The 19834-nt window shown below is 57.8% G+C and overlaps 1 protein-coding gene across 3 annotated transcripts; it reads right to left on the minus strand.

The window, feature by feature from the left end:
• Positions 1-1428: 1428 nt before the first annotated feature.
• SLC9A5 (solute carrier family 9 member A5) lies at positions 1429-18671 on the minus strand. 3 transcript variants are annotated; one of them, XM_064519339.1, is made up of 16 exons: positions 18450-18671; positions 11386-11688; positions 10469-10632; positions 10071-10149; positions 9576-9753; positions 9225-9445; positions 8839-9041; positions 7719-7808; positions 7502-7572; positions 6585-6714; positions 5953-6041; positions 5517-5643; positions 5216-5386; positions 4478-4547; positions 4087-4218; positions 1429-3789 (listed from the first exon to the last, which is right to left on the minus strand). In XM_064519339.1, exons 1-16 carry the CDS (start codon positions 18580-18582, stop codon positions 3323-3325), a joined length of 2628 nt encoding a protein of 875 aa, XP_064375409.1. In that variant the 5' UTR covers positions 18583-18671; the 3' UTR covers positions 1429-3322. The 3 variants fall into 3 exon arrangements, with proteins under 3 accessions (XP_064375409.1, XP_025959860.2, XP_025959859.2); XM_026104075.2 differs by having other exon boundaries at positions 10469-10586; positions 18450-18630; XM_026104074.2 differs by lacking the exon at positions 18450-18671 and having other exon boundaries at positions 11456-11584.
• Positions 18672-19834: the final 1163 nt, after the last annotated feature.

A 19834-nucleotide genomic window follows, 5' to 3' on the forward strand; every position in this document is an offset into this window, starting at 1 on the left:
ATGGAGGCGTCACTGTGCAGGTATCTCCTTCTCACTGGGTGAGGGTCCTGGGGGCAGTCTGGCTGTCTGGAGCAGAGTCCACCCCATATAGGATGGCATTAATCTTTTATAGTTCTCCCCGTTTTTCCCCCTGAAAATAGCAGCTTAAACCAATCACAAGCTGAATTATCTTTTTTCTAATCAGGTTTCATTATTCCCTAGAACTCCCTTGTTTTACTTCTTTATCACTAATTTTCCCAACATCCTACCAGAGTTGAGAGTTTCTGCGGTGTCATCTCATTTTCTTACTGCTACATTCCCACACAGCTGGGCAGTGTGGTAAGTTCAGGCCATAGACACCCTAGGTGACTGCTGACTGGTGGGATGCACCAGCACCACGTGCTGTAGTCAGGGCTGTGCTGTCCATGAAGGCCGCTCCTGCCTGCTGGTCCACATCAGCATGGAGGTCCCGTACACAAAGCCTGCCTTGGCCAGCATCACCGTGACATTGGGATGCAGGGCAGATGGGAAACTTGGAAGGAGCAAGAGGTTCGACTGAGAGCAGTGCAAAGATCCTGCGACCAAGAACTGAAGATGTCAAGATGTCAAGTAGAATATGAGCAAAATGTTGATCCTGTGAATCAAGTAAACCACATTTGGGACTCTGTTAGGAGGAGTGTGGCCAACAGGGCGAGGGAAGTTACTAGCCTCTCTACTGGCATAGACACATGCAGCTGCCCAATAACTCAGGCTGAGCTGGAAAAGGCCTTTTTCAGGGTTGGATTTGTGGCACTGATTTGAGCTCATCAGTTTGAGAAATTCCTGTGATCAAGAATACCCTGAAACTGACCTATCTGAAAACTGTAGCACGTTTTTTGGCAAAGAGGTAGGAAGCATGGACATGCTCACAGCTTCAGCATCTCAGAAGGTGCTGAAAGCTCTTTGGGGATGGTGCTTCTCTAAAACTGCAACAATATAGGGGGTCTTCTTTCGTGACACCAGGGGCCTCAGAGAGATGTCAAATCTGTAGAGGTGGGTAGGCATGTGGGAAGATATGGGCTCTCAGCGCTGTGCTATTGTGCAGGCAAACATGATGCTCAGCAGGAATGGCCATTAGGAAGCCAGCAGCACAGAGCTAACGCGGAGACACCAGGCTGCCTCCTGGCCTCTTGCTGGATGCTTCAGTGAGAAATGATTTAATGATGGGTCGAGTGTTGCAGCAAGGCTGCAGGTAAGCTTCTATTTGGAAAGAATTTCATATTTTCTGCAAACATTATCAAACTAGGAAAGCCAGTTAGACACATCAAACCTGAGAGGTGGGCTGTGTCCTAGGTGGAGAAGAGCAGAGAGCCATGAGGATGTGGTGTTTGTGAGGGAGAACCAAACCAGGAGCTGCAGGAAGCAAGATGTGCAAATGTTCCCAGATAGTAGTGAGACCAGACGGTGACACCTGCTCCAACTCTGATTTATTGAACATTACAAAATAGTCTGCATATATTTTCACATTAAAACAAAATTCTTGCAAATAAGATAAGCCTTGAGTCATTTGTGGGGCCCATGGCTACAGAAAACACTGACTCAGCTAGAGATTTAATATGGCCCAATATCAGAAATCAAAACCAGAATAAGGCATACAAGAAATGCAAAACTATATAAAAACCTTTCAAAAACCTCACACTCAAGCTGGTAGGGCAGGTACAGAGCAGAATGGCCTTTGCTGAGCCTTACTAACAGTACCAGTGGGTACCACCAGCTCGCTTGCCCCATGCTAGGCTCCAGTACCGCATACTGAGCACATCTAAGTCTCCCCTCAACACCTGCTGTCTCCAAATAGGCTGGAGCAGGCAGTTATTTACCTGCCTCACTGGGAGCAGCCCCATGGGCTTAACATTTGACGTTAACAGCCCAGGTCACCCTTCTTCCCTAAGAGGAGCATCTCCAACCCTCTCACATTGGCCCAGGCTGGGCACACAAAAGCTCAGGCACAGCAGCTGGGCACAGGAGCCCCCACGGCCCGGGCCAGTGTGAGAGGGGTGGGGATACTCCACGGGCCATTTCCACCTTAAGGATGCACTTAGCTCTCCCCTCTCGCCCCTGCTCCCGACGTATATTCATACCTGCTGCTTGTCCCGCTTGTTCCCCTCCTCACACTGCAGTCAGCCCTCCTGGCTGATGGGCTCCAGGGAACTGGAGGAATTGGGATGCAGGCAGCATGAATACTGCTGTGCTTGAGCTTTCATGTGCCTAGCAGTTGTTGCGGCGCAGTTCTTGCCCCTTGGAATCACACCAGGAATGATTCACTCCATGGGCCATTTCCACCTCAAGGATGCTCTCAGCTGTCCCCTTTCGCACCTGCTCCCGATGTACATTCATATCTGCTGCTTGTCCTGCGTGTTCTCTTCCTCACACCGCAACCAGCCCTCCTGGCTGATGGGCTCCAGGCAACTGGAGGAACTGGGATGCAGGCAGGATGAATATTCAGGATACTCTGCAGGGCAGCTGCCTCCTATCAAAGCCAGAAAGCTGAACAACAGCAGATATTGGGAACACATCCAGACAAAAGGCGTGAGGTTGGCACAGCAGTTTGGATGCTAAGAGACTCCCTGTGCGTATGTGTTCAGGAGTCTGGCTCCTGGTGGAGCTGATCCCCAGGAGCGCAGCTCCCAGTCCTGAGAAGGTCAAGGCGTTGCCTCCGTGGTATATCCATAACACGGGGAACACAGAGCTGCCATGGAAAGGAGCCGATCTCTTGCCTCATGGCCAAAGTCTATGCTTGCTGTAGGGAAACCAGCACTATGGCGGCATTGAAGCCAATGACTCAGTCACTTTATGGGGATGGGCTGTCTCTCATGCACTGGCCTCCACTCCCTGCCCTCTGCCTGGGAGGCCTCCTATGCATGGACAGACTGGTAAATCAGTTTGTGCCCTAACACCTGTGAGCAGTCACACCCTGTCAGCCAGGACCACCAGACCTTGGGGTGGCACAGTCATGGCAGAATCAATTCAGGCTGGGATCTGAGCTCTGGGAGTAACAGCTCTGGCCTCCCAGGGCTTCAAGGATTGTAAGGACCAGAGAGGAAGAAAGAAGTTTTGTGTCTGCACCTACCCGGATGGATGGTACCCGCTATTGTAGCATGAAGCTCATTTACCTACCAGTTTTGCATGTGTAGGCGTGCGGGCAAAGCCCAGCCTGGAGCACAGCTCCAGCAGGAGTACCAGGATCTCCAGCCACTCGTGGAGTTTATGGAGACATACACAAGCTTTACAAAGCAAGACAGCAGAACAGTCAGCTGGTTGCACCCTGTCTGCAGCTCCCCAGTCCCCTTCCCATCCACAGTGTGCCTCAAAGGTGGCTCGCTCTGTTGAACTGGATGAGCCACCTGGGTTCCGTGGAGGGCACTATCCTGCTTGGCTCCTCTGCAGCCATCAAAGGCTGCAGCTCCTGCTGCTCGGTGCCATCCGGGCTGCTGTCACTCTGTGACCTGCTGTTCTTCGAGACACGGCTGGGGAACTGGAAGCAGGAGCTCTGCTCTGGTGTCGCCTGGCTGGCAGACTGGGGTTGCTCCTCCAGCACTGGGCAAGTAAATCTCTTGCGCGGTCCCGTCTCCATGCCTGGTGGGGAGGCGATGCTCTCCAGGGAAGAGATGCTTTGGTTCCACGCTTTCTGCATATCCACTGGCACGATTTTGGTGGTTTCCGAGGAGACATAAACAGCCAGATCGGCCTGGTCTCCTTTCCACGGCAGCTCCTTTTCTGCCAAGGTGGGTGATGGTGGGATGATGCAGGGGCTGGGGCAGACATCCAGGCTGCCTGAGAATGCAGAAAGAAGGACAGTGAGAGGGATATTGCTCTCTCCCTGGGCCCTGCAAATACTGCCATGGCAGCGGTAGCAAATGGGGAGTCTTTCCAGATGACTCAGGGATGCAGGGACTGCCAGGAAGCCCAGCGAGGCTCTGCCATGCCTCCAGGCTATGGAGAAGAGTGACTCTCCCCTGCTCCCCTGACTTTGGTTTTGCCCAGGCTGAGGGCAGCTTAGCTCCCCAGGCAGAAGAAAGACAAACTACACAGCAGCTGCTCCCCTGCCCACTGTGGAGTGCTGGTCCCTACCAGGAGTCCTTTTTCCCTGCAGGACCTCGTCGGTGGCTCGAGCGATGAATACAATCCCCTCATCGTCCTCTCTCTCCGTCTCCGAGCTGTTGCTCTCCTCCTCATCTGAACTGACCATCACCAAGACAGGAGCTGCAGCCAGATGTGGGGGGATGGTTGGAGGATGGGCACCCTGCAAGCTGACCCTCCAGAGAGGCAGCACCCATGAGAGAAGAACTTGCTGCCAGCCCAGCCTGGCGTGCTGTCCCACCACCAAGCTAGCAGTGGGACAGCGAGCAGGTGCAGAGGGCTTCTCCCATCCCACCCCAACTGGCCCAGCAAGATTCCCTTGTCAGGATCTGCAAAGGTCTCCAGGTCCTGGAGAGTAACCTTGCCAGATTGCTGGCCTTACCGGCTTCCTGCCAGGGGACATTTCTTTGTGTCTTCCCATTGGGTGAATCGCTGGTCAGAGAGATGCCCTTCTGTGAAGGAAAAGGCAGTGTCTGGGATCTGCCCTGTGCAAATCTTGAGCCTCGTCCCCAGACAGCCCTGCAGGCCACAGCAGCCTCCAGGGAGACACATTCTCACCCCAGCTGGCTCACAGCTGGCAGCCAGTTGTTCCTAGTCCTGAGATTTTGCACCTTCATGGCTCAGCAATAAACAGCCCAGCTGCAATGGCTTCAAAAGCCTCCAAATGCGGCAGACACCAAAGACTGAACTTGAGAAGCAATGTCACACTTCTGGGCCTAACCCCCCTGGATCTGAACAACGTTCAGGCTACTTTACACTGAGTGCACTTTGAAAACAAGCTTGTAGCTCCTGTGGCAGGTTGTGTTCCTCCAGGGCTCACAACCACTCTGCCCAGGAAACAAGTACCCCAGGCTGTCCTCACATGATAGGCACACATGGACATGCAGCTCTCACGTGCCCCTGTGTATAGTCCGTGCTAGCTGTGTACCCACACTGCTCATTAAAAAGCACACACAGAACAGGGATGAGGCCCTGGAGCCTGTCTGCTCTCCTCTGTGGGTTTGGAGATGTCAGTGCCCTGTCGCACCTCATCCACCCACTGAAGGACCTCACTGTCTGCAGCCTGGGGAAGGCCAAATATCTAAGTTAGTGAGGGAGTGTGAGACTGGGGAGAACTTGCCTTTTTCCTGCCCTTTTCCTTTAGCCTGGCTTTGCTCTTGGAAGAGCAGACGTTGTGCTTTGTAGATTTAAAGGTCTCCAGGCGCCTCTTCATGTTCTGGCGGAAGATTTCTTTATCTTGCCGCTCTTGTTTATCTGGAGAGATGAAGTGACGGCTGTAGCTGGCCTTGTACTGGCCAAGGGAGAGGCAAAGAGACACAGGGTGAGCAGCTGGCCCCACGGAGCATCCTCCATCCCTGCTCCCATTTAGGGTGCTGTTACACTTGGTGTTAGCCATCTGTCACGTCCCAAGGGATGCTCACCCTCCTGCGGGGTTTGTAAAGGCTCCCTCGCAGCACATGGTGCATCACGGCATCCTCCTTGTCTCGGCGGCTCCGCACTGTGTCAATCACCTGCAGGTCCAGGCAGGCGCCACTGCCGCTCTCCCTCCTAGAGGGCGAGATGGAGATGGAGCACCCACTGCTGCCCTGGGCAGGCCCCACAGCTGGCAGCCAGCCCCACCCGCGGCTGTGGGCCAGCCCAGGGGACACGCCGGGCAGCAGGGTTTCGGGGTGGTGGGGCAGCACAGCTCTGTGGGGTGAGGGTGGTGAGCTTGGCCTGGGGAGATGGGATGATGGAGCAGCCATCCTGCCCCAACCCAACCTGGACCAGCAAAACTTATCCCCAGCAACAGCAGGCAGCTGCAGGGGTCCAGCAGGGTCTGCCTGGAAGCTGGGGCTCAGGGGTGCTCATACTCACAGGAGGTTTGTGACGGATGACTCTGACATGGATGTGCGGCTGGGCATGGAGGGCAATGCCAGCTTGGCAGCGGAGAGCACGTGGCCACCCTACGGGGTTGGAAAGAGCAGGGCAGGTGTCAGGGTAGCCAGGGAGCCAGCTGGGCCACATGAGAGGCACCAGCCTCCTCTGGTGCCCATGGGCCACTGGGCCTAGCTTGGTGCCGGGCCACAAGCCAGCAAGGCAGAGCCTTCTGGGGAGGCATGTGACACCTGCAGGATCTGCCACGTTTCCTGGGGGATGCTGCGGAGATGTCCCAGCAGCCAGACCAAGCACCAGTGCTCAAAGGAGCACTCTATGTCATAGGAGCTATTCTATGTCATATTCATGACATCTAGCGATCTGCATCCCTCTGTCCTATCAGCATGGCCGTATTGCAAACAAGGCCAGGCTGGACTTCTCACCATGGGCCTATGCACCAGTGGGAAGCTCTCCAATGTCTCAGCCAGAAAAGACATGGGCAGCCATGCACAGGAGGGACTGCTACTGCAGGCCAGGGGCCAGACAGGACCCAGCTGGCTCCTCCAGCTGTGGTAGCTCCACCAGGGCCATCCCACTGACCCAGCTCCTGCAGCATGCCCATTCACCGCTACCTGGTCCACGAAGCTGATAGCATCACGGATGTTCAGCTTGTAATAAACATCCCAGATCTCATCCCGGAGCCTGTAGGCAGATTTCCTCATCAGGAGCTGGCTCAGGTACTTCTTGTCAAACTGTTCCCATCTGGCACGAGATGAAGACAAGGGCAGTTTAGCTACCGTGAAGGGGCAAGTAGGTACAAGGGTCAGGTGCCTCCTGCCTGTGCAAGGTCACAGGTGCTCAAAGCATGGTAAACGCAGTTTGGGTGTGCAGGATCTGGCTGTTCCCAGGGGCGGACCACTGTGGGAGGCACAGAAGGGGAGAGGGACACACTGACCCTTTGTCCTTGGCCAAGGGGAAGCCAGAAACCTGGCAGGCCTGAGGGAGTGATGGGCAGAACTAGTGATGGGGATGGGACTTGGGCCAGAATTACTCCCCAGCCAGAGTGCTTCCCTGCCAGGAAACAGGCTTTTTGCATCCTTTTCCTGGCATGGCGCTGCAGAAAAACAGTCCCAAGGTTTTAACAGGGCTGGTCCCTCATCAGGCTTCATTCCCCAGTGCAGCTCCATCCTTGGGAGACATGGTGTGCCCTAAGGCAGCTGTCACCAGGCACCATGGTCACCCTGTGGCCCCAGAGCAGCTGCAGAACGAGCAAGCAACACCAACCTGAACCTCAGACAGGTTGCCCCACTCACACCTGCCCAGCGTCTCTCTGGGACACCTCTGCAGCCTTGGTCTACTCCATGAAAGCAAGGCCATTGCCAGACTGTGCACTTCCAGATGGAAAGACAGAGGGACAGATGGCCTTCCAGCTCATGCTGCCCTGCCTAGAGTGGGGGTGTCCTCCAGCAGGGATCCCAGGATGTCCCTGTGGCTGGCAGGCCCCCTGTCCACCTGACGACCTAGGGAGGATCCCAGGTGAGACACTCACTTGTCCCGCCAGTAATGGTAGCCATGGTGCCCCACAATGTCCTCCACTGCCGCCAGGATGTGATCAAAGGCCTTGAGGGGGGAGAAGAGGGTGAGAGTGGTGGAGATGCACCCTGCATGCCAGGGCCGAGTGTGCCCAGTGGTGCTGAGGGCCCGAATCGCTCTCACCCAGCCCCAGCGATGTGGGGAGCCAGGGCAGCCCCGGCACCAGCACCTACGTGCTCATGCAGCTCCTCGTTCAGCGTGGGCTTGTGGTGGTCACTGCGCTTCACCTTCAGCCATTTCACCAGGGGTTTGATGGTGAGGCCCTGCAATGGTAGCAGAGGGCAAGGGAAAGACTGGCAGGGTGAGAAGCTGCACGGCTGCAGCTCAGGAGTAGAAGCAGCAGAGCTTGCCCGGGAAAAGCATCTGTGCAAACCACATGTGCCACCACCAAGCCAAGCCACTGAGCCTGGGACCCCAGGTGATGGCCAGTCTGGGGGCTGAATAGTCCCATAAGGGTACCTGTGTCCAGCTGGGCAGCCCCTCTCACACCCCCCCCCCCAGCCCGCATTGATCTATGGTACAGCTTCCCCACAGGCAGGGGGTCGCTCAGGCATGGATTTGGCCTGGTACCTTCCAGGGGTGTAGGGGTACCAGAGCTACGGGCAGTCAGCAGGTTTGTAAAGAAAACAGCCTGGCCAGATGCACTCTGTTGCGATGGAGAAACAACCCGGGTCATGGCTCCACCATCGTGACAGCCATCTCGGGCAGTCCCGCTTGGCAGCCACGTGATATACGGGGTGCCAGGGAGGCACTGAACATCAAAAGCTGCATGAGAAGCAAAGCACTGGCTAGAGGAGGGATGCAGCAGGCACCTGTGGGCTCATGAGACACCTGGCAGTCCCCTTCTCCCACGGGCCAGCTGCACAGCACATTGCTGCGGCAAGGCAGGAGGAGAAGCTCTGAGGGCCAGGGCTGGAGGAGACAGGGTTGCAAGCTCTCTACCAAGGGAAGGTAATAACCAGACCTTCCCTTTCTCCCACCCCAGCCCGCTGGGGATACACACGGGCCCCTCACCCAGCCAACGCTGGCAGAAGCAGCTGCAGCATCAGTACAGAGAGGAGGCAGGGGCGAGAGGTTTGCAGAGAGACAGGGCGGGCCCCAGATCTGAGTCCTCCTGGTGCTGCTGAGCCCAGCTCAGAGGTGAATGAGCTGCCGAAGAGAGGGGCATGTCCCGAGCGTACGGGATGCCCAGTACTGTACACCAGCCTCGCCGCGCAAGCCGGCTCTGGGTGAGAGGGGAGCACTAGAGGCGGGGCATGGTGACCGGGAGAGGGGCACAGCGCCCATCCTGACCTGCACAATGACAGTGAAGAACACCACCACGATGGTCGTTGCCACAAAGTAGTCCTTGGCTTTGACCTTCGCCCCATCCAGCAGGATGACCAGGGCAAAGGCAACAGCTCCGCGGAGGCCGCCATATGACATGACCACCTGGTCAATCCTGTCCAGGGGAATGAGGCGGAAGCGGTTGAGCACACAGGTCTGGAGGACAACGCCTAGGGAAGGAGGGGAAAGAGAGCCTTGGATGTTGTTAGAGCCCTGCCTGCTCCTGGAGACAGGGCAAAGTCCAGGCCAGGAGCTGTGGCTGGCCCCCTGCTCCAGTCCTCTTGGGGGATACTGCTTTTTGGCACGGAAAGGGCTGGGCACTACCAGGCAGAAGCACAGCCGGGCACACTGACCCACGGCTCTGAAGAGCAGGATGAAGAGCAGGGTGCCTAGCACCAGCGTTGTATCCCATGCCCACTTGGAGGTATCCACAGCCGAGATGCCCAGGAACATGAAAATGATGGTCTCTGAGCTACTTGCCAGGGTCTTCATGGTGTACTTGACGGTGGTACGGGATTTCTGGGAGATGTTGGCTTCCACGTACTTCTTGCAGCAGATCCCACAGAAGGTGACCCTGCAGAGGGGCAGAAGGAGCTGGCGTGACCCTACTGCAAGAGGATGAGCAGGCCTGCCTGCAGCTCCTCACTGCTCAGCACAGTGCCTCCACTTTCCTGGATACCCCGGAGGGACACCCCAGTACTCACGCCAGGATGGAGGATAGCGAGACCATCTCGGCAGCAAGGTACGCAACGTAGGCCAGGAGGAAGACGAAGAGAGGCTCAATGATGCGCACACGCTTGGTGAACCGCGTGATCAGGGCCAGGAGGAAGGCAAAAAGCAGCCCCACGGCCGTGCCCCCCAGGCTCACAAGGAAGAAGGAGACTGCAGGGAGAAGGCTCGTTTGCACCCTTGGGGTGCACCACGATCAAGCAAGCCCAGTGCCTGTGCCCCATAGCCTCACCATGCTGGGCCAGCTAAGCCCCATGCTCCTGCCTGGGTCCCTGCGAGAGCACCCGCTACCCGATGGGCCCATGGCCTGATGGCCGGTGCGTGCCTGATCCACACAACAGCTAGGATGGAGTATCAGAAAGCTCCAGGTGCTCAGCACCCACCCTGCCGCACGATGGTGACTATGCTCGCCCCCCGCCACACTCGCGTGCTGGAGGAAGAAACGGAGGGGCGATGGGGCACATACTCACCTACCCCCTTCACATAGTCTGTGGCATGGATGTGCGCTGGACCCAGCTCCACAAAAGAGTTGAACACCTTGTACAGCACCTGCAGGCAACAGAAATCCCTTGGGTAAGGCAGGGTATGGCCCTGCCTTGAAAGGGGCAGCAGCTGCAGGCAGGACAGTCCCTGCAAAGGCAGCATTGCCAGTCCCATGGCTGCCTGGGGCACAGCTCATTTCAGGAGGCAAAGCGCACGCTCAGTGACCCCTTCTCTCAGGGCCAGGAGAGCAGAGGGGCCCTGAGAGCAGAGCATGGGTCTTCCTAGGTTTGGGGATGTCATCTGCATCCTCTGCCTATTCTGGGGGACTCCAGGACCCCCAGCCCATGTCAGGCTCCACCTTAGGGTTCCCCTAGCTCCAACTCACCACAGTGACTGCATCGTTCAGGAGGGACTCTCCAAACACAATGATAAAGAGGGTCTCGTTCACATGGACCTCTTCAAAGACAGCCAGCACTGCCACAGGGTCCACAGCTGAGATAAGGCTGCCGAAGAGCAGGAAATCCATCAGCCCGGCTTTGACACCCGGATCTGCCAGGACAGAAGGACCGAGCTCAGGTGCACCACCAGCCCCAGTGCCCCTTCCACCAGGTGAACAGCCTGCCTGCTGAAGCAAGGTTGTCCTCTACCTGCTCCTGGCTGCTTGGCTGCAGCGTCCTGGCTCAGAGCATGGTGGGCTGAGCCAGGGGGTGGTCCGAGCCCACTGGGAACCCGAGGCCAGGCAGGGTCAGCCCATCCTCACTGCAACATTGGGGAGCAGGATTTGGATGTTGCCCTTAGCACCTAGGTGCATCATCGTTTCACCTCAGGCAGGTATACATCAAAGAGAGCTGGGCAACCCCGTCTCAGGGCCAGGCACCAGGCAGTCTCTCTGGGCTCAAGAGAGCTTGAAACACAGTCCAGTCCAGCCAGGGCCAGTGGCTCCACCCAAAGACAGGCAATTTTACAGCAAGGCAGCATCGCTAGCCAAGGTCGGTGACAAAAATAGCAAAACTGAGAGTCAGCACAGTGCCAAGCAGGGCCCATCTATCCCGCACGCTTGATGTCCTGGCAGACACTCACTGCTAAGGAGGTGCTCCTGAGATGCCAGCATCAGCCTGCTTGTGCAGTACCTGCTGGGAATCTGCACTGGGGCCAGGCAGACAGCTCCGAGCTTGGGGGCACCTTGCACCCTCTAACTCCTCTTTGGCAGATACAGCCCCCAGTGCAACCCAAGCTGGGAAGCCCATAGCCCAGTCTAGTGCTGCACCCCACACCTGGCAGGCCTGGGCCCTGCACACCCACCCATGAGCCCGGCCCGGTGAAGCCCCCAGAGTGCCACGCCGGTGGCAAAGGAGTTCCAGAGCGTGCCCACCACCGCGTAGGTGAGGATCGCGCCGATGTTGTCGAAGAACAGCCGGCTGGGCATGAAGTAGCCTGAGTCTAGGACTATGGGGGGCAGGAGGAAGAGGAAGAACATGTTGGGCTCCAGCTGGTACTCGGCTTTCTTTGCCACGGCCAACACGATGCCCCCCAGGCCCAGCCCAAGCAGGATGAGGAGGCAGCTCTCTGGGACAACGGATGTCACCTTCCTGGACAGATGGAAAACTGTAAGGAAAGGAAGAATGCCAGCATCAGCGAAAGGGTCACATGGACAGAACATCCCGAATCCACAAGCTCCTCAAAATGGTTGGCTGGGGCACAACTGCCCCTGGGGCGGGAGGGACAACGGAACATTTAAGGTCATTTTGTGGCCATGTGTGCACAGAAGACCCTCCACCTAGCTGGCCACAGGAAACTCCCAGGCCACGATTTCAATTTCTCGCCTCTTCGGAGCCTCCCTTTCCTCCCAAGCCACTGTCTAATAAGCCAAGCAGCTGGGTAATTTTCTTTTTTGGCCTCTGGCGTCTGTGCTTAAAGAAAAAAGCCAGTCAGTGAGCATGTTTATAGCGTCACAAGCAGTGCTGGCTGCTGTTCAGGTGAGGGCCTCCTGGTCACAGGGACACTTTGCCCTACTCAGATATGGGGATGCTCAGCGCTGGCAGCAGAGTGACCTTGTCTGCAGCTATCTGAGCCGGCAAATGGAGCAGCATGCAAAACACTGCAGCACAGGCGAGTCAGCTAGCTTCCTCCCCGGAGCGCAGCCTCCCTCTGCACGAGCTAACATACCTGCACACAGAGAAAGGAGGAGCATGGAAACCGCAGATTTATAGACACTTTGGGTAATTTGTTTATTCAGTGCGAGGTTTGGACCAAATCTTTAACTGCTGCAGAATAGGATATATATTTTTAAACCAAGCAGATTATACCCTCATATTTATCTGTCAGCTCTGTGGTAATGAGCCTGTAGTCAAGCACAAGCCAGTGGGACGTTGTGCCAGCCAGCCAGCTCCTGTTCCTCCAGGCAGCCTGATCCTCAAGGCCAGGTTATCCTATGTAAACCTGAATCATACCAGCTTCCTAGAAAGGCCACAAGGGCAACTTCCCATCCCTGTATATTTCTCCTTGCTAGCCTGGGGTGCTGTATTTTTGCCACCCCCAAAGGGCAGCCCATGGGGGAAGGCTGGCGAGGGTCACAGCAGTTTTGCCCTCACAGCTGAGCTCTCGCAGTCAGTCCTGTCCCCACTTGTGACATCCACCCCGCTCTGTAGCATAACTTGGCCATCAGATGCTGGGAAGCTGTTCACAGGATGTTAAAACAAGGTTTCCACTGGAGAACACCAGGGTTATTGGAAAGAATCCTTCTCCTGGGGGGTGGGTTCCTCCAGGCACTTCCAGAGCCATCTCTGAGCACTTTGCTTCCGGATACCCAGCAGGTACAAGGGACATCAGAGCAGTTGCCAAGCCATCACTTGGCTGCATGCCCAGCCCTGCTGCCCACCCAAAACTCAGCCCCTAAAGACCTTTAGCTGGATTAGATGTGTCCATTGCTTGTGCCAACTCATCCACCCCTTGCCTCCTTTTGGAAGGAAAGCTGTGCTGTGGTCACATGTAGACCCTAGGACACTTGGCTTCTTCCCTCCTTTGGCACCCAGATGGACAGACCATAGGTCTGCCTAGCCCAGCGTCTCGTCTCCCATAGCTCTAGAGAGAAGCTCAGGAATAGGCAATGCTTCCCCAGTAGGTTTCCATATCTCTGTTGCCCTTGCTGCCCTCCCCTGAACCTGTCCCAATCCTGCTCTATCCATTCTGGGACCAGTCTCAGCATCCCTGAGATGCGAACACCATGGGCACTCAAGTAATGGCCTCCTGATGTTGTTCTTTACTCCTTTCTAGCACTTCTAGGTTGATTTGCTTTCCTTGACTGCAGCTGAGCACTGAATTAGATGAGATAAGTCAGCAACAAAGATCTAGTTCCTAAGCAGAATCAACCAGCTCCGAGCCCATGACTGCATGTGCAGGATAAGGACTGCTTTTCTTTGATTCAGTCCTTCACAGTGACCTGCACTGCTTGGTATGGTGAGCCCTGTCTGCACAACCCTAGCAAGCTATCGGATTGCTCCCCTGCCGTAACACGGCCCCTCGGGAACACTGCCACAGCTGGCAAGGGCAAAGCAGCAAGGACCAGGGCGGTGTGAGCTGCAGCTCCAACACCAACCGCAGCCAGACCTCATGAGGGAAGATTCACAAGGCACCTGGGGCCAAGACAGCCCTTCTGTCACGGCTCTGCAGCTAAGTACCACAGTCACAGAACACAGGGCACTCATCACCCCATGCATCCTCCTCTCCCCAGGCCACCTCCGTCAGCTGACAGGGGCTGGGGTCCTGCCTGGGGGTGCCACTGAAGCAGTGCTGATATGATGACTTCAGCCCTCCAAGCAAGCCCATAGCCCAGAGAAGGGATGGCTGAGCTCCAGCCCAGCAATATTCCTGCTGAACAGTCACACAAGCAGCGTCAGAGCCCTGCTCACCCCACGTGAGCCTGGGGAAGGCAGCACCAGTGGGCGAACCATGTTCACTCAGTGATTGAGGCAGCCTGTGAAACCATTTCCCACCCACGGGAACAAAGCTCTGAAGTTTTCAAGAGAACGACACATCCAGCCCCTTTCTGCAAGCTCAGGAGCGCTGCCAAGATCCCCACTCCCTGCTCCTTGCTGGTAACCCATATTCACTCTCCGGGCTGCACCAGCGTGGCAGAAATCCCCTGGCTGAGCAGAGGGACCTGGGAGAACACACAGGGCTGCTAAGGGGACACTGCTCTGGCTCACAGCCCTCATCGATCGTTCTTTTTCCAGGGCTGTAAAACCAGGCAAAGAAGAGAAGAACAGTGATGAGAGAAATGCAGTCTGCACACACAGCCTCTTGGTCCAACAGTGAGGGCATCCCTGGTGCTTCACTTCCCTACATCCCTGGTATTGAGCAATAAGGGAATAGGCAGGTCCCTGCCCTGCTCCAGTACCCATGCCACCAGTCTCCCACCTTGTGCCACCCCGCATGGTCCAGTCTGCACCATCTGGCCCCGCTAGGCATCTCTTTGGCATCATTTCCCTTAGTGGCCTGGAGCAGGGCTGGGGACAGGGCTGCTGAGACCCTACCCAGCCACACGGGTAGGAAACCCTCTGCCACTTCCCCAGGAGCACTGATGGGGGTGGCGTGACAGCAGCATGTTGGGTGGTGCTGCCTGCAGCCGAGCATCTCTGGAATGAGGCCACCGCAACCGACTCAGTTTCCCAGGGATATCTGGACCTGGCTCAGGGAACAGAAAGGCTTATAGCTTCCCTTACCCCACACAGGGCGGATCCCACTGCCATACCACTGAAGGGCTGCCACCCTCACAAGCAAATCACAAAACATGAGCTCTGCACCACAGGAGCAGCGAGTAGGGATGGGTGGTAAAAGCTCTAATTTTACACACACTAGTCAAGAATTTCAGTATTAACGTTCCCACAGCAACAGTAACTCAGCCACATGTGAATTAACTTCAGAGCCATTATCCACACTCAGACATCCATAATACAGGATCTGCAGTTGGGAGAACTTTGAGCCAGTCTGCACCATCCCTCTGTTGATCAGTGGATCCAGTGGAAACCACAGAACAAGTAAACCAAGATAAAAGCAGGCAGGGAGAGAGATGTAGGCACTGGAAACAACAGGGTCAAGGGACCATGGGCTGCAAGGACTGAAGGTGCTGACCTGTGGGAATGCTACTGGGTGGAAAGATGTCTGTCTGTTGGCAAAACCTTGCCCAGTGGTGCGTGTTGGCGCAGAAGTGGATGAGCAGCAGGTGCAGGGCAACACTTGGGGCCATGAGGCAGGGTTGGTCCTCCCCAACCAGCAACACCCCCAAATCCCTGAGGAAAGCACAGACAGACGCACTGCAGGGAGACTGCGCTTCCCTTTCGGAATGCTGTAGCTGTGCACAATGAGCACACAGGCATGGGGTATCCCTGCCTTGTGAGACTACCGGGCAGGAGGAGGCACCAGCCCCATGCAGATACATCTGGGCTTTCCAGCAATTCTCGTCCCTCATTTCACTCTTCCCCATATCTCATTAAAACAGATCTATGCTCTGACCAGTATGGAAAAGGCAGCAAAGCCCCGATGATGCCTCCCTGTGCAGGAAAACAACACCCAAGCTAGTTTTCCCCGCCCTGGGCATTTGCTCTCTACTGGCTCAGGGCACCCCAGCATCGTGACTGCCTCAGAGAACAGAGACTACAGTGTCATTTCCCTGTTACACAGGCCCCAGGCCACTTCCTCCCCTGCAGTCACAGGGTTGTGAGCTGGCAGCTCAGCGCCGCAACCGCAACGGCTCCTCCGCACCAGCCTACACCCAAGATTCAGGCCTACACAGCCAGCGTTGCCCCCTTCCTGCTTTCAGAGATCATCCTCCCCCGTTTCCATCTCCCTGAGTCCCCCCGTGTGCTCTGGAGGCAGCACGCACTCCAGTTTCCATGCCATCTCCAGGGACCTTCTTCCCAGGATGCTCCTCCATGAGCACTGCCTGCAGCCCTACAGCCTTCTCAGTTCAGGGTCCAGATTCAACTCCTTGCTCCAGGCTATGAACGTATGAATCTGAACCACAGGATGAGCTGAGCCAGACAGCCTGGAACAACGGGCCATCTGGGTTGTGTCTCGTCACTGCTGCCAACCTCCATGCAGTTCAACACTTTCCACTGGGAAAAGAGAAGCCATCAGCTAGCTTCAAGGCTGGAAGACCCTGGGGGGTCTGGGGGTTTGGCAATGACCAAAACCCAAAGAAGTCCTCAGGTTCGACCATCCATGTCCTGGAACCACTCTGGACTTAATCAGGACCTTTTTCGCTGCTGCTGAGTAGTAGAACCACCTGCATGTACCCAGGGCTAACTGCCTATTCCACGTGCTCCATAGAGGGAAAATGGAGCAAGCAGCATGTGAAGTGCTGCCGGGTCCAGGGCTGCCATCCCTCAGCACTGGTAGGCCTGCAGAATCCCCCCCAGCAGCAGAGGTAGCCAGTCTGCTGCTTCCAGGATGTGAGATGCAGCCTCATGCGGGGACTATGAGCCCAGCAGCCCCGGCCAGCTTCACCAGCCGCGTGTGGAGTGCACTGACCCGAGCACATGTCAGCACACCCGTCCACCAAAGGACGTTGGAGGGGTGCAGGATTTCCAGCATCCTCAGACACTGCCTGCAAAAATGAGGGGGGGGGGGGTGCAGTGGGGAACACACTGAGGGAAACCTGAACAAAGAGTGGCTCCACTGAGACGTTTGACAGAAGACAATAACATCAGAGAAAGGAATCGTTTGTCTGATCTCCTGCAGGTAGGACAGATGCATACAGTGGCTGGAAGTGGCACAGCTGCAGACAGAAGGTTGTATTTTTAAAGTCATAATGCCCCTTAATTCACTCATGGCAATACTTCAGCTCTTCCTCATGAGGAGGCCGAGGAAAAAGAGAAAGGAAAGGAGTGTGAGGCCTACAGCAGTGGTTTTGATGGTGCTTAGGACAGGCAAGGGCCACAGCTGTAGTCTTCTTCTATATACTGGGAGCTCCTGCTGGTCCCTGATTGCCCAGAGACTCCCTCCCCTGCCTGACTTCAAATGCACATTTCTTCCAGAGTATTGAACCATCTCCAAAATAAGGATATGCCCACCCTCCCACCATGGGGACCGTGCCACACAGCTTGGACCCAAAGGGGGAAACCTTGTTCAAGGTCACTGTTTCACCTCCTGGGCCCAGCACAGCTGGCAGAGCCACCGCGGGGGACCAGCCTCGGGGGACGTCTGTTGAGACCCTGCTCTGCATCCACATGTGGACAACCCCTCCAAGACCCCAGGGTGCCCCAGTATCCTGCGCCCAAGTGCAGCAGCCTGCTGCAGGACGCAGCCGTTCCGCATCTCTCTGTGCCTGGTCTTCTCTCTCAACACTCACAGATTGTCTGCACCACAGAGAGCAGGGATACGATCAAGCCAGTCCCACGGCCTGTGGCTGTGGCAATACCCCGCAGGGAGCTCAAACCACATCCTCTGCCCCAGCTCCTTGCACTTTCCACAGCAACCTCTTGCAGCAGAGAGGGGAAGTAGGGGCTGCTCCTTCCCAGCTGCATCTCTGTATGTACCACGCTCCCAGTTGGCCAGCACAAGAGCCAGAGGTGACCTGGAGCCGGAGTGACCCACTGTAGTTGACCCCAGGCATGGACCTGGATCTGAGCTGCCAGGGCAGTATCTTGCCCAACACTGTCACCACCGAGCCCTTTCCAGGGCTGGTGAGATGGAACCACCTCCAGCCCTACTGGGGGCAATTGCTGTGCCAGCCTTCAGGCTGTGAGACCTCCTTGCTCGGCATCTCTGCTCAGCTTGTCTTCTCCTGAATGGTCCCTCCTCTATGCCCACCCGTCCATCCTTCGTGCGGAAGGGAACCAAGACACTGGGTTGTCCCTGGGTAGCACCTTCAAGGCAGCCCCTGGATGAGCCCTGCCGCCCACGGCCGCAGGGCTCGGCTTGTCACTGCTTGTCACCCCACGGAAAGGGAAGGGGGATGTGGTGCAGGTCTGTGCCAGGCTGCTGCGGTCCTCTCTGGGCCAGGTTATGCCGCGCCAGCACCCCCGGGAGAGGACGCACACCAGCTGGGATCCAGCCCCTTGTCCCAGGGCCCCGGCTCTGCGAACGGGCATTTGGTGGCACCCCTGCCCTGGGCAGCCCGAGGCGCCGCAGGGCACAGACAGGGCCAGATGCCACCACGCTCTCCGGGGCCGCCCCGCAGCCGGCACGAACACCCCGCTTCGCTGTCCCCAAACCCGAGCACCGCCCGGACGCCGGTGTCCTGCCTGCTGGTCGCCGCGGGGCACGGCGATGCGGTGCCCGGGGCAGGCGAGGGGTGGGGGCCCTGCCGCACCGTTCAGCACCGCCCCGCCCCGCACCGAGCCGCCCCGCACCGCCCCGCGACTCACCGATCTTGGCCAGGCTGGCCACCAGGATCCAGGCGGCCACCAGGCAGGGCACCTGCACCTCCCGCCACTGCCAGCGCAGCAGCTCGGAGCCCGCCGCGGCCCCGGGGCCGGGGGAGGCCGCCGGGGGCTGCATGGCCCCGCGCCGCGCCGCGCCGCTCCGCCGCGCTCCCGGGCCGCCGCGCACGTCACGGGCACGTGGGGCAGAGCCGGGCCCGGCCCCGCCGCCGCCGCCGCCGCCGCCCGCCGCCGCCCTGGCCCCCGCCCCGCCCCGGGCCCCGCCCGCCGCCCCCCGCACCTTCCCCGGGCCCCCAGCACCTGCCCCCGCCCCCCTGCATCACCGCGGGGCCCCTGTATCGCCCCAGGCCCCCAGCACCTGCCCCCGCCCCCCTGCATCACCGCGGGGCCCCTGTATCGCCCCAGGCCCCCAGCACCTGCCCCCGCCCCCCTGCATCACCATGGGGCCACTATATTGCCCCAGGCCCCCAGCACCTGCCCCCGCCCCCCTGCATCACCCTGATGGCCCTACCCCAGTCCCCCCTGCACCTGCCCCAGTCCCCCTACATCACCATGGAGCCTCTCTATTGCCCCAGTCCCCCCTGCACCTGCCCCAGTCTCTCTGCATCAATCACCCCAGTGTCCCTCTACCTGCCCTGGTCCCCCAGTACCTGCCCTGGTCTCCCTGCAGCACCACGATGCCCCTGCCCTGGTGCCCCTGTGTTGCCCCAGTCCTCCAGCACCTGCCCCAATCCCCCCAGCACCTGCCCCAGTCCCCCTACATCACCATGGAGCCTCTGTATTGCCCCACTCCCCCAGCACCTGACCCAGGTCCCCTGCATCACCCTAGTACCCCTGTATCTGCCCCAGTCCCCCCTGCACCTGCCCAAGTCCCCCTGCATCACCCTGATGGCCCTGCCCCAGTGTCCCCTGCACCTGCCCTGGTCTCCGCGCACTCGTCCGGTCCTCCTGCACCCACCAGATTCCCTCCTGCATCTTCCCAGTCTCTCCACCCCACCCACACTGCCCTCACGTGCCACAGCCTCCTGTGGGTCCACACCTGCCCAGTCCTCCCCACCCATCCCAGCCCCTTCTGTTGCCCCGAGAGGACACGTCTGTCCCCACCTTCCCTGCTTGCCCCAGCCCCTCCATCAACACCAGCCCTGGAGCACCCCAGCAAGGGCCTCCACAGCTCCCAGGCCTCCCTCACATTCCCAGCCCTTCTCAAGCACCTGCAACAGCCCTTAAAGCTCCTGTTTGCCTACAGCCTCTCCAGGTCTTGGGCCATTTACAGTGCTCCAGAAAGGTGCCCCATCTCCCAAATCGCACAGCTCCACCCTGGAGTCCCTAAGCCCAAGGGGTCCTGCAGCCAGTGTCCCACCTGGCTCAGA

The sequence above is a fragment of the Dromaius novaehollandiae genome, chromosome 13 (genome assembly GCF_036370855.1).
Source record: "Dromaius novaehollandiae isolate bDroNov1 chromosome 13, bDroNov1.hap1, whole genome shotgun sequence".
Classification (NCBI taxonomy): Eukaryota; Metazoa; Chordata; class Aves; order Casuariiformes; family Dromaiidae; genus Dromaius; species Dromaius novaehollandiae.

Coding starts and splice junctions, on each gene's coding strand:
- SLC9A5 (XM_064519339.1), bottom strand. CDS start 18,582: ATGCAGCCCCCGGCGGCCTCCCCCGGCCCCGGGGCCGCGGCGGGCTCC. Junction 11,689..18,449: donor GGCCAGCCTGGCCAAGATCG/GTGAGTCGCGGG, acceptor CTTTCCTTACAG/TTTTCCATCTGTCCAGGAAG. Junction 5,644..5,952: donor TCATCCGTCACAAACCTCCT/GTGAGTATGAGC, acceptor CTCGCCCTCTAG/GAGGGAGAGCGGCAGTGGCG.